Raw genomic sequence first — 27,587 nt, 5'->3', positions numbered from 1 at the left:
TGCTCCGGATTCCGCCAACCGGTTCCAGCACAATTCAATCACACTCACACTTCCGCGCCAAACGTTCACTCTCAACTGTCCACAGCGTTAACATAAACACGCGCCTCTTTTCATGCGCTGTCAAAAACCAAGTACACGCTTCAGTAAGGAATAGTCTGTCTCTGGTTATTATTACCCGGTCAATATATTTTTATTGTTTACATTATTTATTTTGAAGGACGAAAACCCTACACGGAAAGCCAGCATTAGTTTTAAAAGACTTATTTTTAGTTCTTTTTGAAGTTATGTCATGGATGTCAGAATTAAGCCTAAAATTTAGGCTTTTTTTTAGAACAATGTAGGAAAGTAAGAGAATGGCTAAAACATAGGCTTTTTGTTAGAACCTTTAGAACTTATTCGCGATTTGACCTGTCAGTTTTTGTTTGAGCTGGCTCTGCCAGATTCCTGCGGGAACGGTGGGACATTTGTACTAAAATATTATAAGAATATCCAGCTCGGTAAGAACTCTGCTAGAATCCTGCTAGAACTGGGCGGTGCTGGTGTTTGAACGAGTACTGAAAACAGAGATCGCGAGTTTTTTATCGGGTCATCGCTGAGAAAATCGAGCAGTTTTACACGTATATGTGGAACAAAGCATTCGAAAAAAGGGTAAATACAACTTGGCAAAGTTTATTTTCTGTTAAACGTGCATTGATCAAACTGTCATTCCCCACCCGAATTTGTTTTTTATTCACGCAAAAAATCCTGAAATTTTGTTTATAAAGAGTTTAGACAGTCTACGGTAAATATTCCTGTTTTGTTTTTAAATCTCATTTTTTAGTTAACTCAGTTTTTATAAAAATCTTTTTTCTTAACCCTTGAATCATGTAGAGTCTAAACACAAAAAAAAAAACTTCGAGAATGCAGCTAGATATTGCAGCGGACCCGAAAAGGCTGTGCCGGATTTGCATGGCGGGCGCGAACGAACACTTTGTGGACCTGTACGATGCTGCCTCGTTCGGTCTGCCCAGTTTGCACGGGATGCTGCGGACGATTTGCGCTCCGGTGTTTGCAAAGCCCGAAGCCGAAGACGTCGTCGTCATGCCGCAGATGATGCCGACGAAGGTGTGCTTGGAGTGCCGGAATGCAACGGTAGCGGCCTACGACCTGCACCAGCAGTGCATCGAAGCTGACCGTCGGCTAGGCGAGCTGATAGCTTTGATGTGGGAACTTCAGGGTCCCGGAGGTGATGAGATTGGTGACGATTGTGTCGAGCAAGCAAAGTATGATGAACCGTGTGCTGCACCGGAACTTCCGGCTACGTCAAAAGAACAAACTCAGAAAGAGGAAATGGTCGATTCAGATTCCTTGCTGATGGAAGAAGTGCTTAACCGAGACGAAAAATGCAGTGAGTGCGGCATATCGTTCTCGTCATTTATAGCTCACCGGAAGCACACCCAAGAGGGAAATTGTCGTCGAACGCACACTTATCCGTGCAGAATTTGTGGAAAGGTCTTTGACAAGCAAACCAGACTGCAGTACCACATGTACAGCCACAAGGAGCGCGTGGCTTGCGAGTGGTGTGACGAAACGTTCCGCAACCGAGGTGGTCTGTTGGTGCATATCAACCGTAAACGCTGCCCGGGTAAAAAGTCCCAGGAGGAACCGACAAGCAGCGCGGAAGTGCAAGAACAGGACGAAGATGCCGCAATCGACATGCAATGCAAGGAGTGTGGCGTTTCGTTTACGTCGAGCAAAGCGCAAAGAACGCACATTCAAGAGGGAAATTGCCAGCAAAGGCCAACCTTTCCGTGTACAATTTGTGGCAAGACCTTCGACAAACTGAGCAGAATGCAGTACCACTTGTACACCCACAGAGAGCGCTTCCCCTGCCCGAGGTGTGTGCAAACGTTCCGATACAAAACTCATCTGCGGAGGCATCTCGCTAATAAAAGTTGTAAAGTTATGAAAGCGAGCATCTCCCAGGACGTGGACACCAGTCAGGAGCCGGAAGAACACGATACGAGCGAAGATCCACTGTTGGCCAGCGAAATCAAAGTTGAAGAACCGGAAATCGAAGACGCAGAGACGGAATTGGAGAGCAAAATCCTAGCGGAGCAAATTGCTGTCCCTGAGGAGGGGCACAAGAAGGATGGAAGATGTCTGCAAGAATCGGAACAATCGCCAAAGCCATTTGCGTGTGACCTGTGTGAGAAATCGTTTACTTCAGTCGTTGGTTTGGTGCACCACAAAAACAAACACGTCGATCGAGGCTATTGCGACAAATGCAGAAAATTGTTTAAATCCAAGGCTGATCTAGAGACGCACATCGCAAGGGGAATATGTTTGGGTGATATGGCGAGGACCTGCTTGGTTTGCAAGAAACTCTTCGAAACGATGGTGGAATACAGAAAACATCGTCGAGAGGCTCATCAGGGACCCATCGATTGCACGGATTGTGGTCGAACGCTAAGAAACTTTCATTCCTTTTATGTTCACGTAAGGGAAAGATATTGCAAGAACATAAAAAATCGATCCGCCAAGGGAGGAAAGTGCAAAATCTGCGGAGAAGTGCAAGCATCCATTCCACAGCTTAAACTGCACATGAAAGCGAAACATTTGGGCAAGATCTTCCATTGCGCCGCCTGCCAACTTCACTTCCCCACCCAACAAAAGTTCGATGCACACACGGAGAAGCACGCCCAAAAATTGGTCAATATTTGCCAAACCTGCAACACTAGCTTCCCCACGCTGGCAGCCCTGAAAAGGCATAAGTTTACGCACATGAAACCTGTAAAATGCGTCGTTTGCGGGCGGGCCTTTAGCAGCAAATATCATCTCAAGGTGCACATGTCACACACACATACGGGTGAAAACCCGCACGCCTGTGAACTGTGCCCGATGCGATTCAGGACGGTTGCTGGCAAGCAAAAACACATGCGAACCCACTCGAGCGAAGTCAGCGACGAGAAGCAACGAGCGGAAGAAGCAGGTGCAGATATGGAGTAGGTGTGGAAAAGGTAAAATTAGGGAGAGGGGGTAATATGCACCCCCTAAGGGAAAACTGCGATTTCTCAACCATTACAGCATTACTGTGGAAGAATTTTTTTCGATGTACTAAAACAACTATTATTCTTCGTTATCCATTTGAAAAAAGTCTTAAAAAACCTCAAAATTGTTCGAAAATATCAAATTTGTAAAAACATTTTTGATTCATTTCAAACAACCATGCGGGGCAATATGCACCGCAACATTGGGGCAAAATGCACTACAACAACGGGGCAAAATGCACCACAACATGGGGCAAAATGCACCGGGTAAAATCAGTTTTCACTAGTCACCACTAGATGACACCGCTGTTTTTACTAAGGAGCTTCACAGCAGTGCATTTTACCCCGACCACGCTTTTTGCAGAAAATTTAATAAAAAATGCATTTCTGATGTTTTTGGACTCATCTATCTACAGAATAATGAAGATTATGGCAAAAGCTATTTACCTCAACACTTACAATATCAATAAATGCTTTTTATATTGTCCAAAAATCATAATGAAAGTGCAAAGAAAATTAGATGAAAACACAACATTTTAAGGTTTTGCAAATAACTTGAGCTGTTTTTATACTGCGATGCTCAAATTTTTCCAGCATGGTTTTACAATGTTAAGCTTCCAATTTCTATGATTTTTCCCCGGAAAATTCTTCCAAATACCGAGAAAAGCAGGGGGTGCATTTTGCCCCGGGGGTGCATAATACCCCCTCTCCCCCTAATTGTTATATTGTAATTGCTTCGTCGATTTGATCAAGTTTTTTTGTTCTCAAATTTTAACAGAAACCCGGAACTGTTTCATTTTAATGTTGAGTTGTAAAAGAAAAATAAAATCAATTTAATTTCCTGTACAAAAGAAATAAAAGCTAAACTTGGCCATTAACCTTACCAAAAAACCGATTCTTAATTGAGGATACCGTGGAGAATTTCCCTTGTCTTCTTAAAACAGTGGGACATTAACAATGCAGTACCCGACTCGAGTTTTGAAATGACAGTTCTCCCATAAGGAATACATTGTAGAAAAAAGCAAAAACTGCTCGAATGGAAGTGCTCATTTTTCATACATTCTAGGACAACATAAACCACTCACAATGCATCACTACTGCTGAATAGATAATTTATTAAGTTAATCCGAGTATAAAATATCATTTCAAGCCGACGACTCATTCGCCGCTTCCCCCACTTTCTGCTGCTGCCGTTCCTTGTCGAATCGTCGGTTCAGCGTGGCCACACTGGTGAACGAGAGCTCGTCCGGCAGCTTTGGATCGTCGCCGGCTTGCACGTGGACCTGGTAGTGCTGGCGCAGTTCGGTCAGCAGTCGGAAGCTTTCGTCGCAGCGATCGCAGGCATAGGGATGAGCTCCCACGTGGATCTTCGTATGTTTGACCAAATCGTTGCTCTGCGAGTACGCGCGATCGCAGTAATGGCATTTGTATGGCTTTTCTCCTGTGTGGGTACGCATATGGCGCTGCAGCTGGTGAGAGTTGGCAAACTTCAACGTGCACAGTGTACATGGGAATGGGCGAAGTTCTGGAAAAGAGAAGATGCTTCACAATAAACAGAAAGATGCTCACATCGTCTTTGCTTACTTTCATGAACGCGAATCTTGTGCTTGATCAAAGAGTCCGACTTGGTAAAGCCGGATCCGCAGAGGTCGCAAACGTGATCGCGAACCTTTGTGTGCGTGACCATGTGCTGAATCTTTTCCATCCGCGAGAAGAACTTCATCGGGCACATCTCGCAAGAGAATGGTTTATGACCAGAGTGACGCTTCATGTGGGTTGTGAGGGCCGTTTTAGTGTGAATCAATTTATCGCACACGGTACAGTTGAACGGTCCGTCGTGATTTCGCATATGGTAGCGCATTGCATCTCTCGTCGGGAACTCCTCTTTACAAATTTTGCAAACGCTAAACTGGCCGGAAGCGTGACTCTTTTTGTGCTTTTCGAGACCGTACGGTTTGAAGAACACCAAATTGCACTGGTCACAGTGGAGCACACAGTCCGCGTGCAGTTTCTTGACATGGACGTTCAGCGCGTAAGCATTTTTCTGAACTTCACCACATACTTTACAGGTCTTCGATTGATCACTCTGCGCTGAAGACTTTTTCTTGCCTGCCTCGGCGGCGAAAGGATACTTTTTACCGTGGCAATGTCCCAACTTCTGGTGGTTATTCAAGCTGCCCTTGGTCACAAAGGTCTTTCCGCATTCATCGCATGTTGCCGGCCCTTTATGCGTCACTTTGTGGTATTGCAATCCTGAGTACGACTTGAACGATTCGCTGCAAATCCGGCACACGTGTGGTCGATCCGGATGTTCCTTTTTCATGTGTTTGCCCAGCTGTGAAACCTTGTCCACCACTTTGGAACATACTTTACAGGTTCTCTTTTCGGTGTCGTCCTCCTCCCAGTCAGAATCGCTGCTATTGTCACCTCCGTCGTCCGACTTATCATCATCGGCGGCGTCATTTTCGTCCAGCTCGACCATCATCACTTCCAGCGGTTCCACCTTAATCTCTTCCAACGGATCGTCAATGTTGTCTTTCGCTTCCTCAACCACTTCTTCCTCGACTTCCAGCTTCACGGCAAAGATCTTATTCAGTTGCCGGTCCGTTTCGATGCACTGCTGGTGCAGTTTGAATGCGGCTACGATGGCATTTTTGCACGTTTCGCAAGCATTGGCCGGCCACTTGGGAGTTGACTCTTCCGGCGCTGGTTTAGCGAAAATCGGCGCGCATATGACGCTCAACATGCCGTGCAGACTGGGTTGGCCAGAGGATGAGGATGACGATTCGTACAGACTGCTGAAGCCAGCTTCCGGTGTGGCCATACAGACTCGGCAGTAGGCCGTCATGTCCGTTGTTGAGGTGGACATGGTGTTTAATGTTTGCATAAGTTTTTTTGTACGAATTTCAGTGCTTTTAAGGGGCAGCTTCTTTTAATCCACTAAAAATGATGGCTTTTACTGATTATCCAAAACTATCACTCAAAATTGATTGCGATAAACGAATGGAATCGCATTGAATACATTTTCACTGAATATTGTAAAGATTTTGGAGAAATACTGCAGAATTTGCTTCACTTTAGTTCAATATCTGAGAAAAGTTTACAAAACAAGAAAAGTTGAAAATCGATCCAAACTTGAAATGTCAAAATACTCATAAATCTAATGGTACGTTCGTTTGAAGAGCCAGTGCGGCACTGAGTGCCGCACTCGTCGAGTGCCAGTTTTGGTTCAAACGAACGGTCTAGTTTTGCTCTCAGTTTTTATGCTTGTGTGCGTGCGTGGTGTTTTGTTTTTGTTCTTAAAACGTCAGTTTAAATTGAATCGTTGTGAATTGAACATCGAGCTAGAGGTAAGTATCAAAAGCAATAATACTTTCACCCGATTAAAATTTAGCTTTTCTTTAACTCAGGCTAGGTCGGAATAAGCAATCCACCGTCCTTCAAATTCTGGGCCACGAGATCCGGCGCCGTTGGTTCCAAAAACAGCGATTTCCCCTTCAGTGGCCAACGTTCTGTCGTCTAGTCTTCGCCGGAGTCGATCACGGTCAACCTATCAGGCCGATATGGGCCACACGCGGAGGCGATTATTGGTGGCTGCTCGTTGCGGGAAACATGCACCAACCGTGTGAAAAATCCCTCGTCAACAAGTACCCCCTAGGACGACGCGCCCCTCTTTTGGAACCGATTGGACCGGCTTAACTCAACGACGTGTATCTGACGGTGTACCTGGTCGGCAACGACGCACCAACAAACCACTCCCTCAAGACTGACCATCAATCAGCTCGGATGTTCCAAAACTTTTTTTACTCTTCAAGAAAAATATTTACATGTAAATAAACTTAAAATGTGAAAAATGCATTTCAACAATAGGAGAAGAAATTAAGCGTAAAATACGTAATGTACTACTAAAAATCCTGATAACATGTTACCAAAATTTCACAAGTGCTTTTATAAATATTACCATTTCTTTTTGCCAAACTGATTTCGCTGAATAGAAAAAAAATCTAAATTCCTTAAAATTCTTAATATAACTGCAGGGTGGCCACTCAAGTCTGGAAATCGGGAAAGTCGGGAAAAAGTCGGGAATTCGCCAAAATCCGCCAAAAATCGGGAAAAAGTCGGGAATTTATGATTTTTTGTCAAAAAGTCGGGAAAAGTCGGGTATTCTGAGCAAACTGGTTTTAAAATTATTTTTTAACTCTTGAATAATTTTGTAATATTTTGTACAATTTATGCTTAAGTAACTTACTTAAATTTTAAGGTTCTTTTCACTATGTCAATATATTTGACTATGAAGAAGCTATTTAAGACATTCAAAATCCAAACGAATATTGGAGTCTTTGACACAGTTTTTCATAAAAAAATTTATGAATCAAATGATTGCTATTAATTTGTGTTCATCAAACAAGAAAAACTAATATAAAAATAGAGCCTAATGGCCAGCTTAGAATTATAATTCTATTTCATTTTGTCACACAATTGAATATTTGAAAACAGATTCCAACTTGAGTTTGGCAATGTTTTTTTTTGTTGGTTTAATTGTTAAAACTTAAATATCGAATTCATGTTAAAACTTAAATATTAAAATTCAAAATTGAAAAACTTTTTTACGTTTTGAAAATATAAAGAAAATATTGAAATAGCAAAAAAAAAATCCAAGAAATTTTGAGTTATTGCAAAATTGTTTAAAAAAATTGTCTTTTCAAACATTTTGCTTAAAATAAGTGGGAAAACATAAAATCATATCAAACTGAATTTTCATTGAAAAAAAAGTTAAACACTGACCACTAAATAAATTACCATTGATTATAAAATTCAATATCAAAAATTACAAAATTAAAAAGGGAACATGGCAAAAGCATTTTTTATGAATTCCTTGACATTTTTCTAAATCCTTTGAATAAATAATATCAACAATTATGTTTTAATCATTCTTTGAATTAAAATGATGATGAAGTTTAAAAAAAAAATAGAAACGATATTTTAAGTTCAGTTATCTTTAACTTTTTGTCATTTCCAGTTAAAACGAAGTATCAAAAACTATACGTTTGCCAATTTAAAAATTAACATGGAAGTTATAAGTTTTGTTGAACTTTCGATTATTTTTTCAAAGAAGTTTGTGTTTCTACTCTGAATCATAATAATGAAATTCCATTTTTGAAGTTTTGTTTTATTTGTTGTTTAGTTTCTGTATTTACAAAAAATGCCTATATTTGGATTTTTTTTAAATTCATTGAGATTTTTTTTCGGTGGTTAATATTGACTTTTCTTCTAGAAAGTTTTTTGCTTGAAATCATTCTTTAGATAAGAAATGCCAATTATTTGAGCATTCTGGAAAAAGTCTGGAAAAAAGTCAAGAAAAAGTCGGGAATTTGAAAATGGAATTTGAGTGGTCACCCTGATAACTAGAATTCCATGAATTTCAAAAAAAAAAACATAGAAAGATGTTTCAAAAATCTAAAAACTTGAATTTCCTATTTTTAAAATTCTTAAAATATTTTAGATACCAAAAAATCTGGATTAATTCTAGATTATAATTTTTCACAAATTCCTGAAATTTCTAAAATTACTGAAATTTTAAAGATACTTAAAATTCCAACAAAAAAACAGAAATTTTAAAATTCTTAAATTTTATGAATTCCAACAAATTCTCTGAAATTCCTAAAACACTTATAACACCAATTAATACAGAAGTTAAAATTCCATAATTGAAAAAAACCTTGAATTGTCCAGTTTTTCTTGAATTCCTGAAATATTTTAAAAGCCAAAAAAAAACCCAGAAATTTCTGAAACTATGTTTTCAAGAGCTCTTCAAATTAATTTTTTTTTGATATTTGAGATTTTAGAAAATCCATATTTATAAATCTAAATTATTGAAAATTATAATATTTCAGAAATTTTATTTTTTTTTATAAAATTCTTTAAATCTTTTAAATTCTTAATCTTCTTTAAATTCTGAAATAAAAAAAAACTGTCATTACTTATCGTCACAAATTGCTGAATATCCTAGAATCCCTGAATTTCCATAAATTCCTAGAATTCCTAATTCCGAAAAAAACCAAAAACTTCTGAATTCTGGAAATTTTTAGAATTATTATAGTTTTTTTTAATAAAAAAATTAAAAAAGTATAAAATTATGTTTTTTAAAGAATAATAAATATTATATAAAATTATATAAATTTCTTTCAACATTTATAAAATTGATGAATTTAAATCTTTCTGTAATTTTATTAATTTCTGTAATAAAGAATTTAATTATATTAAACAAGCCTTACCCGACAAACTTCGTTCTGCATTTTTTTTTGTTTGTTGACGTTTTTTTCCTTTTTGCCTATTCAGCATCCTGTGATCAAAATTTGATTTTACGTAACTTTTTCCATACAATTTGCCGATGCTCCGGAATCGGTTCCAGAGTGGCCAAAGTGTCAACTTATTAGCGTGAAAACCTTCCTTGGGCTTATACGAACCCAACGCAACAAAAAGCACCTTGATCCGACGCTCCGTATTGAACTGATTCGCGTTCGAACAAAACCATCGAAATTTTTTTTATAGATATTTGTGGATTTTAGAACTTTTATTATTTCTGAAATTTAAGGAATAATAAGAGCTAAGGAACTTCAAAGATTTTAGTTTTTTTTAATTCAAGAAATATAAAGAACTTAGCAAGGAACTTAGCGAATTTTTTAAAAATATTTAGGAAATTTGAAGAATATGTGATTTTTTTTTGCAATTCTAATATCTTAGAATTTTTAAATTCCTGGATTTTTCAATCTTTAGAAATTTGGAAATTTATAGAATGAAAAGAAATTGAGAGTTTTGATTGTTTCTTAAATTAGAAGTTTTAAAAGTTTTAGGAAGTTTAGAGTATTTAAAAAAAATAAGTTTTTCTTTATTTTAGAAAATATTTTTTTTAAGAAAAATCATAAATTTTGGAAAATTTAGAAATTCAAGATTTTTTTTAAATAAGAAATTTAAGGTTTTCTTTGAATTTAGGAGTTTTCAGAGATTAAGGATTTTGAGATATTTTGAGAATTAAAAGAATTTTATGATTTTTTTAATTTACAAAATATAAGATTTTTTTTTAATTTAGAAATTTAAGGTATTCTTTGAATTTTAGGAGTTTTAGAGGTTAAGAATTTTGAGATGTTTTGAGAGTTAAAAGAATTTTATGATTTTTTTAATTTACAAAATTAAAAAAAAAAAATGTTTAAAACTTAAGGCAATTTAAGGAATTTCTGTTGTTTTGAAATTTCTACAATTTTCGGAATTATATCAGTTTAAGCAATCATAAGAACTTTCGTGAAATTATAAAATTTTCCAAATTTTTTTGGATTTTTTAAAATTTAAGAGTTTTATAAGTTCTTTTTGATTTCTGGAATATTTTAGAATGTTAGGAATTCGCAGAAGTTTAGGATTTTTTTTACCATTTTTTATAAGTTTCAGGATATTTTTGGAATTTTGAACTATGAAGATTTTTTTTTATAAATTTAATTCCGAAATTTTATTAGAGGATTAGGAATTTTTAGAATGTTTAGTTTTTTTTTGTTTTAGTACGTAATTTTTGATGATAAATTACGTTTTTAAAATTGTGGATTATGCTGGAATTTAGTTTTTTTTTTATTCTTGGAGTTTCGTAAATTTATAGAATTGTTGAATTTATTGGAAGTTTAAAAAAAATCTTTAAAGTTACATAATTTCATTGAGATTTTAGGAAAACTTTGAAATGTTAAGAATTCGAAAAATTTTAGGACTTTTTTTCTGCCATTTTTATAAGTTTCAGAATATTTTTGGATTCAGAGAAATATTAAGAATTTCAAAGATTTTATAAATATCTGAAATAAAAAAAAAACAGAAATTTGAGAATTTTAAAATTTTGTACGCTTTTTACTTTTAAGAGGATTCGGAATTTTAGGAATGTTTAGTATTGCTTTAGCAGGTAATTTTTGATAGTAAATTAGGATTTTAGAATTTCTGGAATATGTTGGAATTTAGATTTTTCAGAAATTTTTAAATGTTTAGATTTTCCTAGGGATTTTCAAAAATTTACGGAATTTTTGAATCTATTGGAATTTTGGATTATGCTTGGATATTTTTTTATATTTGTAATTTTCTGCATTTTTGCTCAAATTTTATAGATTTATTTGACCCGGCGCATGGTTTTGCTATGAACTACTACGGTAGACTGACTTGAATACTTCGCTCAATCGAGTTAAGACATAATACTGCTTTGTCCCGGGACCATAATTTGCTGGTACATCCCGACTGTGTCCACGGCGGGAAAGTCGACTTTATTATCGCAAAGTATTTCAAGTATCTATTAGAATATTTTATTTTCTTAATTTCTCTATTTATTTAACATCACACAATACAGTTCACAAAAATAAACAAAGTGCACTTTTTCTGGTGGTTCACCTGTTCGTTAGGATCGCCGAGAATGTCCGTAATTATTCTTCAATCCTGTCTGGAGTGCGTCGTAGCTCGTGTTTCCGTATCGGCCAGCTTGGCAGCATGTTCGCCATCAGGTTCCAGGTCGGAGTGTGCCACTTTGGTACCAGCATCAAATTCAGCGGCAGTCCCTGCTGGTTCTGGGTCCCGTTCAGCATCCACATGTTCTCCAAGTTCCAGTTCGGAGTGTTGCAGTGCCGACCGATCGCAGTGCTTAGCTGTCCTTCCTGCTAATCTTGACCGGTCGTCGTCCGTTCAGATGAAATCGTTACCGGAAACGGCATCGCTGGTACTCCTTCGTGACGTAAATCAGCAAAATCTACGGGATCAGCTGCTTCTACGGGATGATTTCCGCTTAGCCACCTGAAAGTAATAATTAAAATTATAAAACAACTCAGAATTGTTCTGGTGTAGTGTAAAACTTACCAAAATCATTTTTTTGTCCACCAATCACTTGCAAAGGAATCGAACACTTCACCAAAATCAGCTTTCTCAGCAGTCGTATGACAGAAACGAAATCAGCTTGTTTTGAATGAACAGCTGATTTCAATGTTTACAAACATCATTTGTTGGTGTGCGAGAAACTCGCACGAAACTAGAAATAAATCGAGTGCGGCACTCGCACTTTCAGTTCCAAGATGGCGGTGAAACTCGTGCCGAACTCGAGCGAGTTTCTTCAAAAAAACACTTTGACAGCTCTGAGTGCGGCACTCAGTGCCGAACTAGCCATCAAACGAACGTACCATAAGAATTCGAGCAGTTTTGTGCACGTTAAATAATTTTTCATTAATTTTGTTTTGTCTGTCTTCAGCGTGCAAGATTTCGGGTGGCGGTTTGTAAACAAATCAACCTACAGTGTCGTTCCGATTTTGTAAACACTGCCAACGGCAATCTTGTACCCTCCTACAATTTCATCAGCGTTTTCGGGTCATAAAGCCCTATGTAAATTTAAGCATACATGTGCAACGAATTTTTTTTTTAAGATCTTTTCAAGTGTCTGCAAGTACCATTGATTTTTATCTTAGAGGTAAGCCATGTTGTTCTCTGTACACTCAAACCCCGATGGTTTGACACTAACTATTGTCAAACGAACGGGGTCACTTTTTAGTTTGACACCCTTTTTACACAGAGTTCACACACACTACCAAACGTTTGTTTTGATAGTTTGCGTGAGCGCCTTGTAAAAAGTGACAGTTCGTCACTTTTAGTTTGACTTTGACCAACCAACGGGGTACAAATTAAAAAAGTTTCAAACGAAAAAGTGACCAACCACCGGGGGTTTAGTGTATACCAGCGATTCTCAACCTTCTTCTAGGCTGGTACCCCCTACCATGTAAATCAAGTAGGCCCGGTACCCCCGTTGAGAATCGCTGGTGTATACAATAAAGGATTCTTTCTAGATTTTGGGATAATTTCTCAATAAACATTTATTATTAAAACATATTTTATTCAGAATCGGCAAAGGCTGATAAACAAAAGAATTTTAATTTCCGTTGCCCAATTTATGTTTCCGATACAATTTGTCTCGTCACTTGTTCACCGTACAGCGCAGTTTCTCGTACCGCTTCGACACCTCCTTCCAGTTGATAATCTCCCACAGGGCATCAAAGTACTGCGCTCGATCATTTTTATACTGCAAATAGTACGCGTGTTCCCACACGTCTATCCCCAACAGGGGCATCAGCCCGGTTGTGGCCTCCAGTGGGTCTTGATTCGCGCACGCGGCAATCCGCAGTAGCTTCCGGTCCTTGTCCCACCCGAGCCAAACCCATCCGGAGCCCTGAACGTTCAACGCCGCGCCGCGAACCAACGCCTTAAAGTCCTCCATCGAGTAGAAATTGTGCTTCAACGAGGCTTCCAGCGCCTTCGAGGGGGCCGTACAAAGTGGGGTTAGGTTCTCCCAGAAGAGGGAATGGTTGAGGTGACCACCGCCGTTGAATTTCAAAGAAGGGCCCAGTTTGATCACGTCGGTCACGCGGTTCGAGGCAAGGGCCTCTGTGAGTTGTTCTTCGGCGGTGTTTAAATTGCTGACGTATCCGGCGTGGTGCTTCTGGTGGTGAAGTTCCATGATTTCCCGGCAGATTGTGGGTTCTAGGGCGGCATATTCGTAGGGGAGTTCCGGAAGGGTGTGCTTGGTGCGGCTGATGGGTGAGCTGTTTTTAGGGGGAAGTTCGTTATATGATTGTTTCTTTAATAACAGTTACTTTAGAGTTACCGTAGAAGCTGCACAGATCGGGAAGAAAATTTCCACATTTTTTTCGGGCTTCAAGTTGACACAACGTGTTTGTGCCGTCCTCTTGAATGTCTTTGTCTACTATGATGGAATGGCGACTTTCCACTATGCATTTTTCAGGATTCAAAATTTAGTTTAAATATTTGCATAATTCATTTAAATACATGTGATTGAATCTGGAATAACCTGTTTCGATTTGTTAAAAAAAATCCCATAATATGTTGTGTCCGTTGTGACAAAAACTTTGTTTTTGTGCTCACTTTTAAATTTTCGGAATCGTATTCGCTAGCGATTCGATTTGGGTAGGTGATTCAGATGATTGAATCGACACTGAGTGAATGATCAGAATTCAATACTCATTTTATCAAAAAACATGAAATAAAGTTGGATTATGTCATCACAAGTAATCGGAAACTGCTCCACCTTAGATTGTACCATTATGTTTATTTCTATATATGCTTTTTATCAAGTCGTTTCGTTCCTCTCCTCCTGCTCTCCGAGAGCCCCGTTTCCTTCAATATTATTGTCCTTTTAAGATGTTTGTGGGTGCGTGCTGTGTGCAGTTTGCGATTTTCGTCATATCAGACTGGGGTGCATGTTATTGTCGTTTAGGTGCAAGTTTAATTAGTTTGTAAGGTGCAATTTTATTCTTCTTTGAGAGGGTATGATTTACTTTTATGTGTTAGGTTGGTACGAAACTTTGGAAATGTTATCCTATATGGTGGTAACCAAAAGTGAACCAAAGAAACGTTGGTTGATTTTGTGATTTAAATGCAGTATTTTTTTCACTGATAATTTGAATGTTTAAACTAGTATGAATAGGATAGTACGTGTAGTAGTATGTGTTGCTTTAAAGATGTGACCAAAAGTGCTTACTTGTAAATGCGATATTGTCGTTCCACACCTTTACTTCTGCTTATTTTTTTTGTAATTTTCTGCATATATATATCATTCAACATTCAGCTTTCTCGTGGTACATTGCACATGTTGCCTGTCTAAAATGATCACGTTTAAAGATGGTACTTAAAAAACTTGCTCAAGCAGCTCGATTTAAGCTTATGTTACAGAGTTATTGTCTCGTTTTTTTCCTTCAATTTATTTGTTTAGAGTAGGGTTGCTTGTATGTGTACGAACTTTGAGAGAAGTTTGAACGACTTGAACTCATTCAATCTTTCCTCAAAGTAGCTTCTTTCGATCACCATGTCTGTAAATAATTGTAAATCTGTTTCCATTTGCAACGCTGTTTTTTGACAAAATGCTTTTTTTATTAGTTTTCCTTAATTAGACACAGTTTATCTTGTGTTTTGATTTTGTCTAGCTCTATAGACAGTTGTGTTCACTATGGTGGAATGCCACCTATTTGTCAGTAATTGACAGTTATCGTCACATTTTGACCAAATAATTTCTGTGTGTTTTTTAATACGATTTGTGTGCCAAAGTTTTCTTTTGTGTGTTCGCTTTTTAGTTATTGTCACGTTTATTTTATGGTATTGTCAACCTCGGAAAAGATTTCAAGCTCCGCATTTTTTTAAGTTTTTTGTTTTGCTGCAGAGCTTTCGCAACGGATTTACATTTACACATAATTATGATTAATATTTACAGCATTTTGTTTGTCACTGCGTACAAAGAAGTTTGTTTTTTGTTTCCATTTTTTTTCTCAGTTTTTGTAAAATTGAATGAATTGCATTACGCCAGCCTATGTTTGAGTTTCGTTTATTAAATTTACAGGTTTTGCTTTTTTTGTGATTTTTCTCATTAGCTTAAACTTGCTCACTTTTAACAAAGTGTGTTTGATGTGTAGAGTAAAATTAAAATGTTGCAAAGTTTCAAACTAAACAAGTTTTTTTTAATTGTGCGGAGTTTTGAAACTATACCCTAAAATAATTCGTTTCGTAGGACTTCAGTTCAAAATGGGCGCTTAGTTTTAATATTTCTTAATCTATCTAAGTTGAGAAATTCCAAAAACACTTAAATTTGAAACGTGATTTTATTGTCGTTATGTTTTCTGCTTGTTATTGTCGCGAAAATACGAATATTGTATTTTAAACAGTTTGTTTGTTTTTATTGTCACTTAGTTTAACTATTGTTTATATCTAGTTCTCATTTAGGATAATTACTTTTATGGTTAGCTTAACTTTTCCACAGTAAACTAAGCCCTTTACAGGTATGTTAAGTTTTCTCTTCATTCTGCTTATTGTCACAAGTTTTACTACAATAGTTTACAGTTGCAAAATTTTACAGTTGCCTTCATATACGAGAACGTAACAAAATGTACCACAGTTTCTGACACTTGCTCGTTTATTGTCACTCTTATACACTCACCCGTTATTGTGTGAGTGCATTGTGTAAAGTAAAAACAATGTTGTATATAAAAATAAACAATAACCGTTCGATGTTTGCTTCAAATGTACCTTAAGACCTTAAGTTTTTTTTGTGTGTATAGTCTCTTGTATTGTTTAGTTTTCGACACAAACAGCCAGATGTGAAGTCTCCTTGCTGGCGGTGTCGCCATCTAGTGGTGGGTGCATTCAACTCATGTAGCTCAGATGGCGTTGCAAGTTTGTTTTTTTCACATCTGATTGTTTGTGGTTGCAATGAATTTAGCTGATCTACTTTGAATTTGGCTCTGAAAATTAACGCTTAGTAGAATGTTTTGTTTTTGTGTGTGAATAGTACAACGCTAAACAATGCTTAACTAATTTCACCTAGCTTTCCTCCAATTTTATCCCAATCATACCGTAAAATCCAGATCGTGTGCGATGCCTGGCAATGATATTTGCACGATCCTGTGGCTCTGCCCGCTGCCTTGTTCTCGCATCCATCTCTCGTTCTCACTCATACACTGAAGATATGTTTTTTCAAGCGATATCGCATGGTTGTGTTCGGTGTGATTTGTTTTTAAATTTAATGTAAATTTGTTCGCTCTAGTATAGCTCCGCGGTTTGGCCGTGTACCGCGTGCGCCTCCATGACGGTTTGTGACTGCGACGAGCTCGGCTAACGGAACACAACACTGTATTGTTCGAGTCTTGTCTTGCGCTGTGCTAGCGTACAGTGGACGGATATAGATTTGATTCTTTAAAAATAGGTTTTTTTTGTTTGTGGTTTTGCTAGTTGAAAACAATTTCAAAATTAACAATTCAACTTGATCAAACAACAATCAATTTCTCCAGAGTTTAAAACAAATTTGAAAGCTTCAACTTGATCAAAAACAACAGTTAACAATATATAGCAGGCCTGCCCAACGTCCGGCCCGCGGGCCGGATCCGGCCCGTGAAGCCATTTTATCCGGCCCGCGACGGCTTTTCGAAATAGTTCTATGACCGGCCCTTAAGGCTGTTCATGAAATCTATATATATAAAAAATTTCGATGGTTTTGTTCGAACGCGAATTAGTTGAACACGGAACGTCGCATCGAGGCGCTTTTTGTTGCGTTGAGTTCGTATAAGCCCAAGGAAGGTTCTTTCGCCAAAAAGTTACAACTTTGGCCACTCTGGAACCGATTCCGGAAAATCTGTGAATTGTATGGGAAAAGTTACGTAAACTCAAACATAGATCACAGGAGGCTGAATTAGCAAACAAGCAAGAAACGTCAGGAAACCAAACAAGGGCAGAACGAAGTTTGCCGGGAAGAGCTTGTATTAAATAAATAAATTGATTGTCTGAATTGAAAAAAAAATAAGCTTGAAACCAAATTTTAACATATTATAAAAACATTCTTCATGTTTGAGTTTAATTCTTATAATTTCTATATTGATATTTTTAAACTGAAAATGGTGCAAGAAAACAAAATTATCCATTTCGTAAAATTATGAAATTTATGAAAAAGCTTTGATTGTTTTCTAAATATGTACAAAAAGACACTAAATTTAAATTTCTTTCATTTTTAATGTCTTTACTTTAAACTGAAGTTTTTTTTTTCTATTTTTTAAATAAATAGGTAAGCAAAAACTAATGTTTTTTTTCCAGAACAACTTTTCACTGATAAAGTGTTTTTTTTAAAGCTTAAAAAAGCAAATTATTCATACTGAAAAGATCGCTGCAAATACTTCAATAAAAAATTTCAAAAGTAAATCAAGAAATTGTGGAGCAAAATATTTTTTTCCATTAATTTTAAATTTTGAAGAATAACGAATTGAGAATGATTAAATATATATTTTTTACACATTTTAAATTTTGTGTGTGTTTACAATCATTTTAAAATATTTGAATAAAGGTGCAAATATTTTGTTCGAATAAGTTTTATCATGTCTCATAGTTTTTTTTTCTTTTGTAGTGTTGAGGAAATCAAACTAAAAAAAAAGTGAAGAGCATTGAAATTTGACTTTTTTTTTCATAACAGAATTATATCAAGGTATTTAATTGCAATCGTCAAAAACAATAACTATACAATTTTAAACAAACAAAAATTATAATAAGTCAAATAAACACATTTTTTAAAATTTATTTTTGTTTTTCATTTAAAAATCAAGATATATAAATCTTATTTGCAACACTTATTCTTTTATTTATTTACTTAAAAAGAACCTAATCATAAAAAAATGAAAAAAATGAGTTTAATTTATCAACTTTTATCAAATATTAGTTCCGGCCCGCCACTGCTTCAGAAAAATCAGATCTGGCCCGCAGGGCCAAAAGGTTGGGCACCCCTGATATATAGTAACCGATCGCTCCCAAGACTCAAACCGCCACAGAGCACGCGTTACGCGAGCGCCATCTGTCCGTCGGAAATTGGTTTAAATTTTAGCTACGCTACTAAGCCTACACCGGCGCCGCCGCCGTTGGCGTTTGCGCTGGCACTGCCGAGTTCGAGGCTCGGAACTTTCCCGAAATGGACAGTAGTTACTATCAGAACTGGCGCCGTCCGGAGGCGACCATGAGCAGACTGGTGACGACGGCCGCCACCAGCAGAGCTATACTGTGCGAACTCACGGCGAACAAACCATGCGACCCGTTGAACTTGCCGGTCATGCCCGGGTTCACCACGTGGATCTTCCAGCCCAGGTTTCGGTGGGTGTAGCACTGTTGATGGGGGAGATCAGTCAGGGTTGGATATCTTGGAGTCGTCAAGTCTTACCTGGTAGTACACCATGTCTGGCGTGTCGTCCGCGACGGTCCAGTTCAGGTAGACGGGCGGCGAGTCCGTCTCGTCACACGCCAGGTACAGCGTCTTCATGTAGTCCTCGAACTTGGCAATCTCGTCCGACCTGTCCACGGAGCGGTGCTTCCACTCGCAGTAGCGACCAGCTGTAAAGTTTGGACCATGTATTCGAGTTGTAGACAAGTTATGGGAAGTACTTACCAGCCGTTGGCAAGGGGTAGCCGTCCTTGTCGAAATCGACCCCGGCGTAGACCGTCTCACGTCTTCGCTGCCCATCGGTCAGTTGACCGTATCCACCTTCGCTGGAGTCCGTAATGTAGAACGGATGGTACCTAAAAGAGGACAAAACTGTACAACTCCATCTCTTTCAAGCATCGCGCAAGTTCTACTTGGCCGGTTGCGTCGAGTCATCTCCGCCTTCGATCAGGAACGTGTACGTCTGGCCTCGCTCTACGTAAACCTCGGGGATCAACATGTCGTTCAGGTACCACGCGATACCCCACGACGGATGGCCGGTCAGCGGAGTGTAGCCTCGCTTGCCACCCGTCGGTCCAATTTTGGCCGTAATGTTGCGTTCCCCGTTGATGACCCGCGTTGGCCAAACGTCCGGCCCTCCCTCCTGGCGGATGCTGTCCAGGGCGTCCTTGCAGGTATGATCGTCCTTCGAGGAGAAGTTGATCTGAATGTCGTCCGCGGTCACGTCCCGGAAGTTGTGGGCGTTGGCCTCCTCCTGTGAGTTCAGCGGTCCAACGGCCGCAATCACCGAGATCTGTCGATCCGACGGGTAGGCCTGATCGTTGATCGGTTCGTTCGTTTGCAGCAGACGACGATACTTGACGGTGGTCACACCGTGACTGCGATCACCAAAAACTGCAAGTTAAAACATTCCTTGTAGTTCAAAGACCCATGATCGCACCCAAACCACACAAACTTACCAAACTCCACATCGTTCTTGCCACCTATCCGCTCGTCCGGACAAACACCGTGCTTTCCGTCGCACTGGGACAGCGCCGAAATGTAATAATCCTCGGCGCGGAACCGACGCTGCTTCTTGTCGTAGAACGCCACCACCACGTCCGACCCGATCATCATGGGCTGACCGTTCTTGCCCGATATCCCGAACGCCATGTACTGATCCTCCGAGATGCGACCGTTCAGCTCGATCTCCACGTACTCGCCGACGATGGCCCACTTGACGTTCATCTTGCCCGGCAGCAACTCCCGACAGTTGACGTCCTTGGGTTTGGACGTCGTCCCATGCGCTATGACGGTCGGCACCGTCGACGATGTGGTCTACGGAAAGAGAATCAACGGGTTAGCAAACATCAAGCATAGCGTTCCAAGTAGCACTTACCGGTTTGTACCACCATGGCGGCTTGCGAAAGGCATAAAGGATCATGATAGAGCTATACTTAGGGTGTCTACCCACAACCCACCCCTACTTACCGCGATCTTGGTCTGTCCAAGCGCCGGCGGAATATCCAGATCCTTCGGGATGTAGACGTGGCCAAAGTTGTGCCGGTACTCGACGCACCACACCGCCAGCCAGTCAATGTCGTACATGGTCAAGTTCCCGGGCAGCTGGATCTCGATGTCCTCGCCCTGGTAGCCCCGCAGCGGTTCCAGCGAGCCAATCTCGTTAGGAACTTTGATACCCATGATGTTCGGCTCGGACCCGTTGCCGACCCAGAAGTACGCGTCCGGTCCGGCACCGTCGTAGTGTAGGTTCGGGATGTAGAACGTCTTGGCGTCCAAGATGCTGATGTTGCTGGAGCGGAGCCCGTGGGCAAGCCGTTTGAACTCTGGTAGGACTCGGGGCTTGGGAACCTCTAGACCTGGCGGAATGAAGATTTCGCCAAAGTCGACCTGAAATGGGAGGAAAAGGGAAATAAATTTCAGAGTATGTCGGATTTTGAAAGGAGTTCCAATGTTTTCGAGAAACCGTTTTTTCCCTAGAATGTCCTCTTTTTGGCGAACGATGAATAAGCTAGATTTTGGGAACCATTTTCGAGTGATAAGCTGTAAACAAATAAAAAATACGAAAAGCGTATTTTTTCCGCGGATGATTTTTGAAAAACGTATCATGAAATTTGAACACTTTTTTTGTGGTTCTCAATTTCATGAACGCATTCTCATGATTTCGGGCACTGATTTTTTTCCGTGTAGATCCAAATTATTCTTGTTTCATGCGTCATACTCGTGAACATGCTAAACGTCAGTTTGGCAACAAATCAGTGTCATGATTCCGTAGTCGCATTGAATGTCACAGGTTTTTCGTTTGGGTGTAGTATAAATCAAAATCAAATTATTCGCTCTACAGCTTTGCCTTGGCGTTCTCGATTGCGAGATTCCTACTCGAAACTAAGTGTCCGAAGGCTTGATTGTTGAGGCAATTGCAAACCTCTTTTTACACCTTAGCTTCCATCCACCCCGGGATTCGAACTGGCGACCTTTGGATTGTGAGTCCAACTGCCTACCAGCGACTCCACCGAGGCAGGACCCAGGGAGACGACTCCGGCACCTGGACTGAGCTAACGACCTAACCTTTTTTAGGTTAGTCCGGGGCCAACATTTACTTCCCGTCCGACGGAAGGCGTGATCAGACAAATCTCGACTCAAAATTTGCCACCGGGACCTTCTGGGTTCGTAGTATAAATAATCCTAACAATTATTACAAGGGGTTCTTCTCATGAACTCTTAATGAATAACTATAGCTTCTCAAAAACCTTCCTAAAATTCAAAACTTATTCAAACCTGCAATTGACACTTTTCCAATTATGTTGTCATTCATGGCCTATTTACAGCAGCACAATAAAAATCGACCCCGGTCAACAGTTATAATTTAGAGGGGAAAACGCTCGCGCCGGGAAAACCCTTCCCTGCAATAAGAAGTGACGTAAAAGTCTGCGGTTGACATTCATTGAGATTTTTCTTGTGGCACGCCGCAGCGCGTCGCACGCCATTGTGCGATAATTGTGGGTGACACGGTCGTTGAGGGCGTTTAACGAACGAATTGAAAGACCTAATTTGAGTTGACTCTCATAATTAAATTTTGAAATAATTTCAAAGAAAATAGCTGTTTTTTTAAATATCAAAGTTATGCCGTCAGATGCCATTTTCTGGAAAACCCCACTATCGTATTTTTCAGGGTAAAAAGCAAAAATCTTTTGAAGAATCCCCCCTCCGACAAAGTGGACGACTAATTTGCTCTGCAATAATGCCATTCAAGTAGTGGTGCTGCTCGACATCTTTTCCGGCGGGCCATGATGACCGGCTAGAATAAATAGTGGCATAGAAAAATGTTTCCCGGGAAGCCCCGGAGTTCAGGCTACTTCAATGAAGAGAAAAGATATTCCACATCAAGGAGCAACTTTTGTGAGTAATTATGAAGCGTAAACATAAAAGAAAAGTTTGCCTCTCCAGCCAGCGGAGAAAACTGTGCAACCGAACCGAACAGAACCGATGCAGCTTATAGGGTGATGGTATCGGTTTTGGTGGGCTTTGTTGGTATTTTTCCTATTGCAGATAACATTAAAGATTTTTTTTAAATATTGAATATTATTTTTTTAAAGAAAATAGAAGTCTAACCAACTGAAAGCAATATGAAATGCATTTTCCTGGGATTGCATGTGTGGGATCGATCAAAAATATTTTCAATTTTTGTGTAATTCCAAAGTACATCACCGCAAAAGGATTTTTTTTCAGCGAAAAAAACATCTCTTCAATATTTGAATATTTTAAAAACTAATGATTGCAAAACAACTGGGCAGGTGTAACTGCATTTAAAATAAAAATTCCATGCAAATGTTAATACCATGCTTTGCAATTTATATGTTCTTTTTTTATTTTTTGCCCCCCTCGACTTTGGCCAGAGTCGAGGGACATAAACTTCAAAAAATATTTGCAGCGGCCTAACTAAGTAAAACATTTTGTTGCGGTACCGTCTTCAGGGATGACATTGGGTCTGGGGGTGAAGTTGGGTCATACTAATTTCTGTAAATTTGTATGAACCAATCTCACTCCCCAGAACCAATGTCACCCCTGAAGACGGTACTGTACATTGGAATTTCACAAAAAATCAAAATATGTCCAAACGAGCCCAAACATGCCAAAATTTAAACATGATTTTAAACTCTTGCGTTGCCGGAGTTGCATTCAATTAGAAATGCAAAAATTATCAAAAATTATGAATTTTATGAAAATTTTGAAGTTTTTTGGTTCAATTTTGAAGTGGGGAAACACATTTAAAAAATAGTATGTTTCAATCTGCAAGTTGGACGGAAATAGGGAATCCCTCACCCAGAAAAAAACGGAAATAGGGAATCCCTCATTTGGAAAAAAATCTAGAATTCGTCCAAATCCTCAACATATAAGGAAAAGTCTTTTTTTTGTTTTTTTCTTCAAAAAGTCTGAAATTTAAACAGTATTGTCTAGTGCTTTAAGATATTTTTACAAATTGTGATTAGGGTTGTGTATTATTTCAAATCTATTAACTAAATTTTTCATTAGTTCTCAATTCTTCATTAGTTCAATTCTTCAATTGTTATGTATTTTGAATTCCAAGGTGAAAGAATTACAGTCATAGAATTTTTTGGCAAAATTGTTAAATAGTCAGAATTTTGTCTAATTAAAAAAAGTTTTGTTTAAAAAAATATCGATTTATATTGCATTTTAAACTGAATATTAAGCACAAATCAAATGTTTTCATATTTTGTAACAAATTTATTCTACTGAAAATGCCTATAAATTTTAAGATGTTTTCGAACTGTGTTTCAAAAAGACACACAATTCAATATTTACAAACTTATTTTATCTTCTCCTAGTGGGACATTTCCCAAATCCGGTTTTCGGATTCGAACGAACTTTTTATTGAGAAAATCATGACATTTGGCGAATGTTGAAATATTACTATTCACCAACATTTTCTTGATTATATTCAACTAACTTTTTAAACCTTTTAAAATGTTATGAAAACTTCTTCTGGAAGTATGTACTTTGAACTACCACGGTCAGTTAGATTCCATACTATTCTTTACGTATTTAATTTGAAAAGATTCTATAAACATTACAAACACAATAACTTATAGGACCTTTTCAAAAAACCTCTCGTTTGTATTTTTAATTACAAAACTCTGAAAGTCACCCCTATCAATATCACCTTGATTTATGGTACTTTAAAATATATGTTTTCACGTATAAATATAAATTAAAAGGTTTTCGCAGGAATTGATAAGGATGTAACAAAATTAAGATTCTGGCGGGCATTCTGGGGCTTGTTGCAAACTCAAATGTCGTTTTTGCTGGAGCCGATTTTTCAAAAAAAAAAAAAAAAGAAAAGAAATCCTAACTTTAAAGGCTTGTACCGAGCTCCAGAGTTCTAAAAACAAAAATGTTATATATACCAAAAGTTGCGCAAGGATCAGGATTATACGCTAGTGATGTCAAGTAAACGCTTCAGTGGCCAAAGTGCCTCAAAAATTGAAATATTAGAAAAAATGTATTGTTACGGGTTAATTTTAATATTAAATTCAGATGCAAAGCGCCAAATCCTGGTACCGTAAACCAGGGTGACTTTGATAGGATTTCAATTTGTTTTTAGAATATTTTCCAACAGGTAAGGTTTTTCTCAAGATTATGATTTTTAAAACATGTACTGGGGTAGGCCACACAAAGTTCATGCACTATTTCGAAAAAAAAGTTTTTTCAATAATGTTTAGAAAAATAGTTGCGTTAAAAATTCTTAGTTTGAATTCCGGGGTGACTTTGATAGTCATATTTTTTCTAGTTAAAATCATATTTAAGATGTTCAAACTTTATTTGTACGCTAAATGTACCATCACTATAGTAGCTGATATAGTTTTTAAGAAAAAAAAATCAATGTTTATATTTTGTTAACTAAGTGTATAAGCTTTTTAGCAAAATACATATAAATTTTAGATAAAATTGTAAAAAAGTCGGAATTTTGCCTGAAATTTGTTAAAACTATTTTTGTTTATAAAATTATCGATTTATATTGCATTTTATACTGAATTCGATGCACGAATCACAAATTTTTGACATTTTACTTGGAATTTGTTAAATTGAAATTGCCTATAAATTTGAAGATGTTTTTTTAATTGTGTTTCAAAAACACATATTATTTATTATTTACAAACTTTTTTAACCTCTCTTAGTGGAAAATTGACCTAAGAATCCGAAAATGTATTCCGTTTTCCGATTAAAAATCATGTTCATTGAGAAAATCATGACACTTTGAGAAGTTTAAAATAATGACTTTCATCAACATTTTCTTAACTGTAGTTAACTAACTTTTTAAACTTGTTCAAATTTTATAAAAAGTTCTTCTTGAGCTACTTTGAACACTTCTCTACCATGGTCAGTATGTTTCTAAACCATTCCTTACGTATTTTAATTGTACTCTTCATGTTGCGGAAAAATCGCAAACCTATCAACCCCGGCTATCAAAGTCACCCCGTATTATCAAGCACATATTTAGGATTTGTACTCAGTACCTCCACCGGAACAAGCCACTCAATGCCCGACAAAAACTAATTTTTGTTACACTCTAATATTCATTTTCTCGAGTTAGTTTTTAAACTTTCCGAAAGTTGATAAAGTATTGGAATGATAAAAACGGATTTAGGAAACATCATATTCATAAAAAAAATTGTTTAATGTAGCAAGCAAGCAATCTTATTTAATTTAATCTAACCTCACCAACATCGAAAATACCCATCCATTTTCCCTATTTAATTTAGACAGTTTTTGATTGTAACCATTTTGTACACATTTGTTTTGTTGCTGTTAGTGTGTGCGTGTGTTTTAGTTTCATTCCTAAGTGTCCATTCCAGAATGCGGTGTAATCTGGATGGGGAGGGGGGGGGAGTACCCCCCCAACTGATAAATTGAGAGAAAATAGAGAACATTCTCCGATTATTTGGTTCCCTTTTTCGTCCTTTTATGAAACTGCTGAGAGAAAATGTGATAATTTTATCATTCTTTTGAGAGAGGGGAGAAAAAGCCCCCCAAAAGCAAAGGGCGCTTTGTGATAACACAATTCACTCTCTTTCTCTCGCTGATTTCCACTTTTCCTTTGTGGGGGGAGTGTGGGGGAGGTGTGAAAGGGACAACCCTATAGGTTTGGACCATTTCTCTCCCCCCCCTTTGGACGCATGCGCTCTCACTCACTTCAACACCCACCAACCTGGACTGGCTCTGGTTGCTGTCTGCTGCTTGTGGTGGCCGTGTCCTTGCTTTGGAGGGTTTATTTAAGGGTGGGTTCTTTGAAGGTAGGTGGGAAAACAAGGTTGGCACTCGCGCCAAGAAGGACGTCGTCGTCGTCGTTGGAAGCTGCTTTAATAATCTGGTTGCATTTTTGTTTCGAGTGTGAGAGATCTTCAGGTGGTGACTTAAAGTGAAAATTTACATTCAAGGGTCATTAAAGTAACATAAAATTTAATAATATAAAATTTACCATCTTTCTAAAAGTTTTTTTTCCGCACCCAACTTTTTTTTTGCGCTTTTGACCCTTACAAAACATTAGCCAGGTTTATCACTGTTTTTCCACCATTCGTGTGTTTTATCCTGTTTTTTTTGTCGTGTTGTGTTGTGTGTCCTTTGTGGCCAAAATACGGTTGGGATGGCGCGAGGGCGGAGGGATGGCCGGTCGGTGGTCAACGAAGGATTATGTTTGTTTGAGCGGCCCCAAAAGGACGACCGCAGAAACCACGCTGAGACGAAAATCCGTGCAGATTTTTTTTGTCCCTCCGAAAATTTCGCCGTCAGGAATTTTGATAAAGCTCTCCGTTTTATGTCGAGCTGCTAGTTTGCTGCTGCTGCTGATGCTGCTGCTATGGGGACAAAGATCTTCTGTGCCATATTGTGGAGGAACTTTGGGGATTTGAGGGGGGTTGTGGGGTGAAAGTTGGGTAAAAGGACTGGAAAATCTCATGTTCTTTGTTTGCCTGGGTTTAGTTTGAGGACATGAAAATGGAACAGTGGATTTGTGTCGAAAATAAAAGAGCACTGCTAGCTGCTAGCTGGAACGTGAAAGTTTTTCCAAGAAATGATTTAACAATGTTTGGTATTAGTTTTAACTTGCGTGAAACTAATAAAAATCAATCAAGTTCAATATAATGTTTTCCTGATATCAATTGAGGCCAATGTAAAATGTAAATTTTTTGTCTCCCACACCGCCCGTTTTCTCCCTGCTTCAAAATATCTGCAAAAATTAGGGGGCAGAAAAAAATATTGCGGGGGATTAAAACTTAAAGTATAATTCGACTACAGTCTAGACACGATTATCCGAAGTTCGATTATCCGAAGGTTTGTATGGGACATCAAATTATCGAATCATGAAAAAAATATTTTTCGTATTTTTTTCATTTTCTTGTTTTTATCATTCAGTTCTTTGACCGCATATCAGTCGAATTTGAATGGTTGATTGCCTAGCCTATTAAATAACAAAATGCATTTTTTGCGATTCCGTCGTGAAACTTCTTACTTTTCCTGTCATTCTTGAACGACGAAATAGCCTACTTTTCTGTACCAAAAATAACAGAATCGAATAGCAGCACTTTTCAAAATAAAAACTGAAATGGGTGCTGAAAAGTCGAAGTCCCGCCCGTGTGGATCAATCGGACCGCGCACTGGACTCACAATCCAGAGGTCGCCGGTTCGAATCCCGCGGCGGGCGCTCTAAAATTCTTTGTGTAAATATGGGTATTCGGCGCCGTCGCTCCGTGCCATACTTTCATACACTTAGGAGCCCAGGGCGGCGA

General features: G+C 38.3%; 4 protein-coding genes across 6 annotated transcripts in view; 1 reads left to right on the top strand and 3 right to left on the bottom strand.

The window, feature by feature from the left end:
* Positions 1-667: 667 nt before the first annotated feature.
* LOC6035218 (zinc finger protein 26) lies at positions 668-3,917 on the top strand. Of its 2 annotated transcripts, XM_038266906.1 has the most exons (3): positions 668-781; positions 871-2,999; positions 3,808-3,917. In XM_038266906.1, exon 2 carries the CDS (start codon positions 901-903, stop codon positions 2,986-2,988), a length of 2,088 nt encoding a protein of 695 aa, XP_038122834.1. In that variant the 5' UTR covers positions 668-781; positions 871-900; the 3' UTR covers positions 2,989-2,999; positions 3,808-3,917. The 2 variants fall into 2 exon arrangements, with proteins under 2 accessions (XP_038122834.1, XP_038122832.1); XM_038266904.1 differs by lacking the exon at positions 3,808-3,917 and having other exon boundaries at positions 871-3,132.
* Positions 3,918-4,120: 203 nt separating this feature from the next.
* On the bottom strand, positions 4,121-6,143 carry LOC6035217 (zinc finger protein 883). The gene is made up of 2 exons (XM_001845394.2): positions 4,614-6,143; positions 4,121-4,554 (listed from the first exon to the last, which is right to left on the bottom strand). The coding sequence occupies exons 1-2, from the start codon at positions 5,914-5,916 to the stop codon at positions 4,175-4,177; spliced, it is 1,683 nt and encodes a 560-aa protein (XP_001845446.2). The 5' UTR covers positions 5,917-6,143; the 3' UTR covers positions 4,121-4,174.
* Positions 6,144-12,975: 6,832 nt separating this feature from the next.
* LOC6035216 (superoxide dismutase [Mn], mitochondrial) lies at positions 12,976-16,676 on the bottom strand. The gene is made up of 2 exons (XM_038267059.1): positions 16,662-16,676; positions 12,976-13,662 (listed from the first exon to the last, which is right to left on the bottom strand). Exons 1-2 carry the CDS (start codon positions 16,674-16,676, stop codon positions 13,003-13,005), a joined length of 675 nt encoding a protein of 224 aa, XP_038122987.1. The 3' UTR covers positions 12,976-13,002.
* Positions 16,677-18,236: 1,560 nt separating this feature from the next.
* The window catches only part of LOC6035215 (protein Skeletor, isoforms B/C), a 54,650-nt gene continuing 45,299 nt past the window's right edge, over positions 18,237-27,587 (bottom strand). The window contains exons 5-11 of one of the 2 annotated variants that reach the window (XM_038261428.1): positions 20,254-20,673; positions 20,162-20,182; positions 19,743-20,100; positions 19,197-19,677; positions 19,009-19,139; positions 18,784-18,953; positions 18,237-18,728 (exon numbers count right to left, since the gene is read on the bottom strand). In XM_038261428.1, the coding sequence (XP_038117356.1) occupies positions 18,555-18,728; positions 18,784-18,953; positions 19,009-19,139; positions 19,197-19,677; positions 19,743-20,100; positions 20,162-20,182; positions 20,254-20,673 (1,755 nt within the window). In that variant the 3' untranslated portion in view covers positions 18,237-18,554. The remainder of the gene's footprint in view (positions 18,729-18,783; positions 18,954-19,008; positions 19,140-19,196; positions 19,678-19,742; positions 20,101-20,161; positions 20,183-20,253; positions 20,674-27,587) is intronic. The other variant, XM_038261433.1, reaches the window with a different exon arrangement.

The sequence above is a fragment of the Culex quinquefasciatus genome, chromosome 1 (assembly GCF_015732765.1).
Source record: "Culex quinquefasciatus strain JHB chromosome 1, VPISU_Cqui_1.0_pri_paternal, whole genome shotgun sequence".
In the NCBI taxonomy this organism is placed as follows: domain Eukaryota; kingdom Metazoa; phylum Arthropoda; class Insecta; order Diptera; family Culicidae; genus Culex; species Culex quinquefasciatus.
Note: the sequence above shows the minus strand (reverse complement) of the source record. Positions and strands in the feature narration are given on the sequence as shown.

What these genes read in the sequence shown, in the direction of transcription:
- LOC6035217 (XM_001845394.2), bottom strand. Translation starts at nt 5,916, where the DNA reads ATGCAAACATTAAACACCATGTCCACCTCAACAACGGACATGACGGCC. An exon ending in CAAGATTCGCGTTCATGAAA is followed by an intron (nt 4,555 to 4,613) that starts GTAAGCAAAGAC and finishes TCTCTTTTCCAG; the next exon opens with AACTTCGCCCATTCCCATGT.
- LOC6035218 (XM_038266906.1), top strand. Translation starts at nt 901, where the DNA reads ATGCAGCTAGATATTGCAGCGGACCCGAAAAGGCTGTGCCGGATTTGC.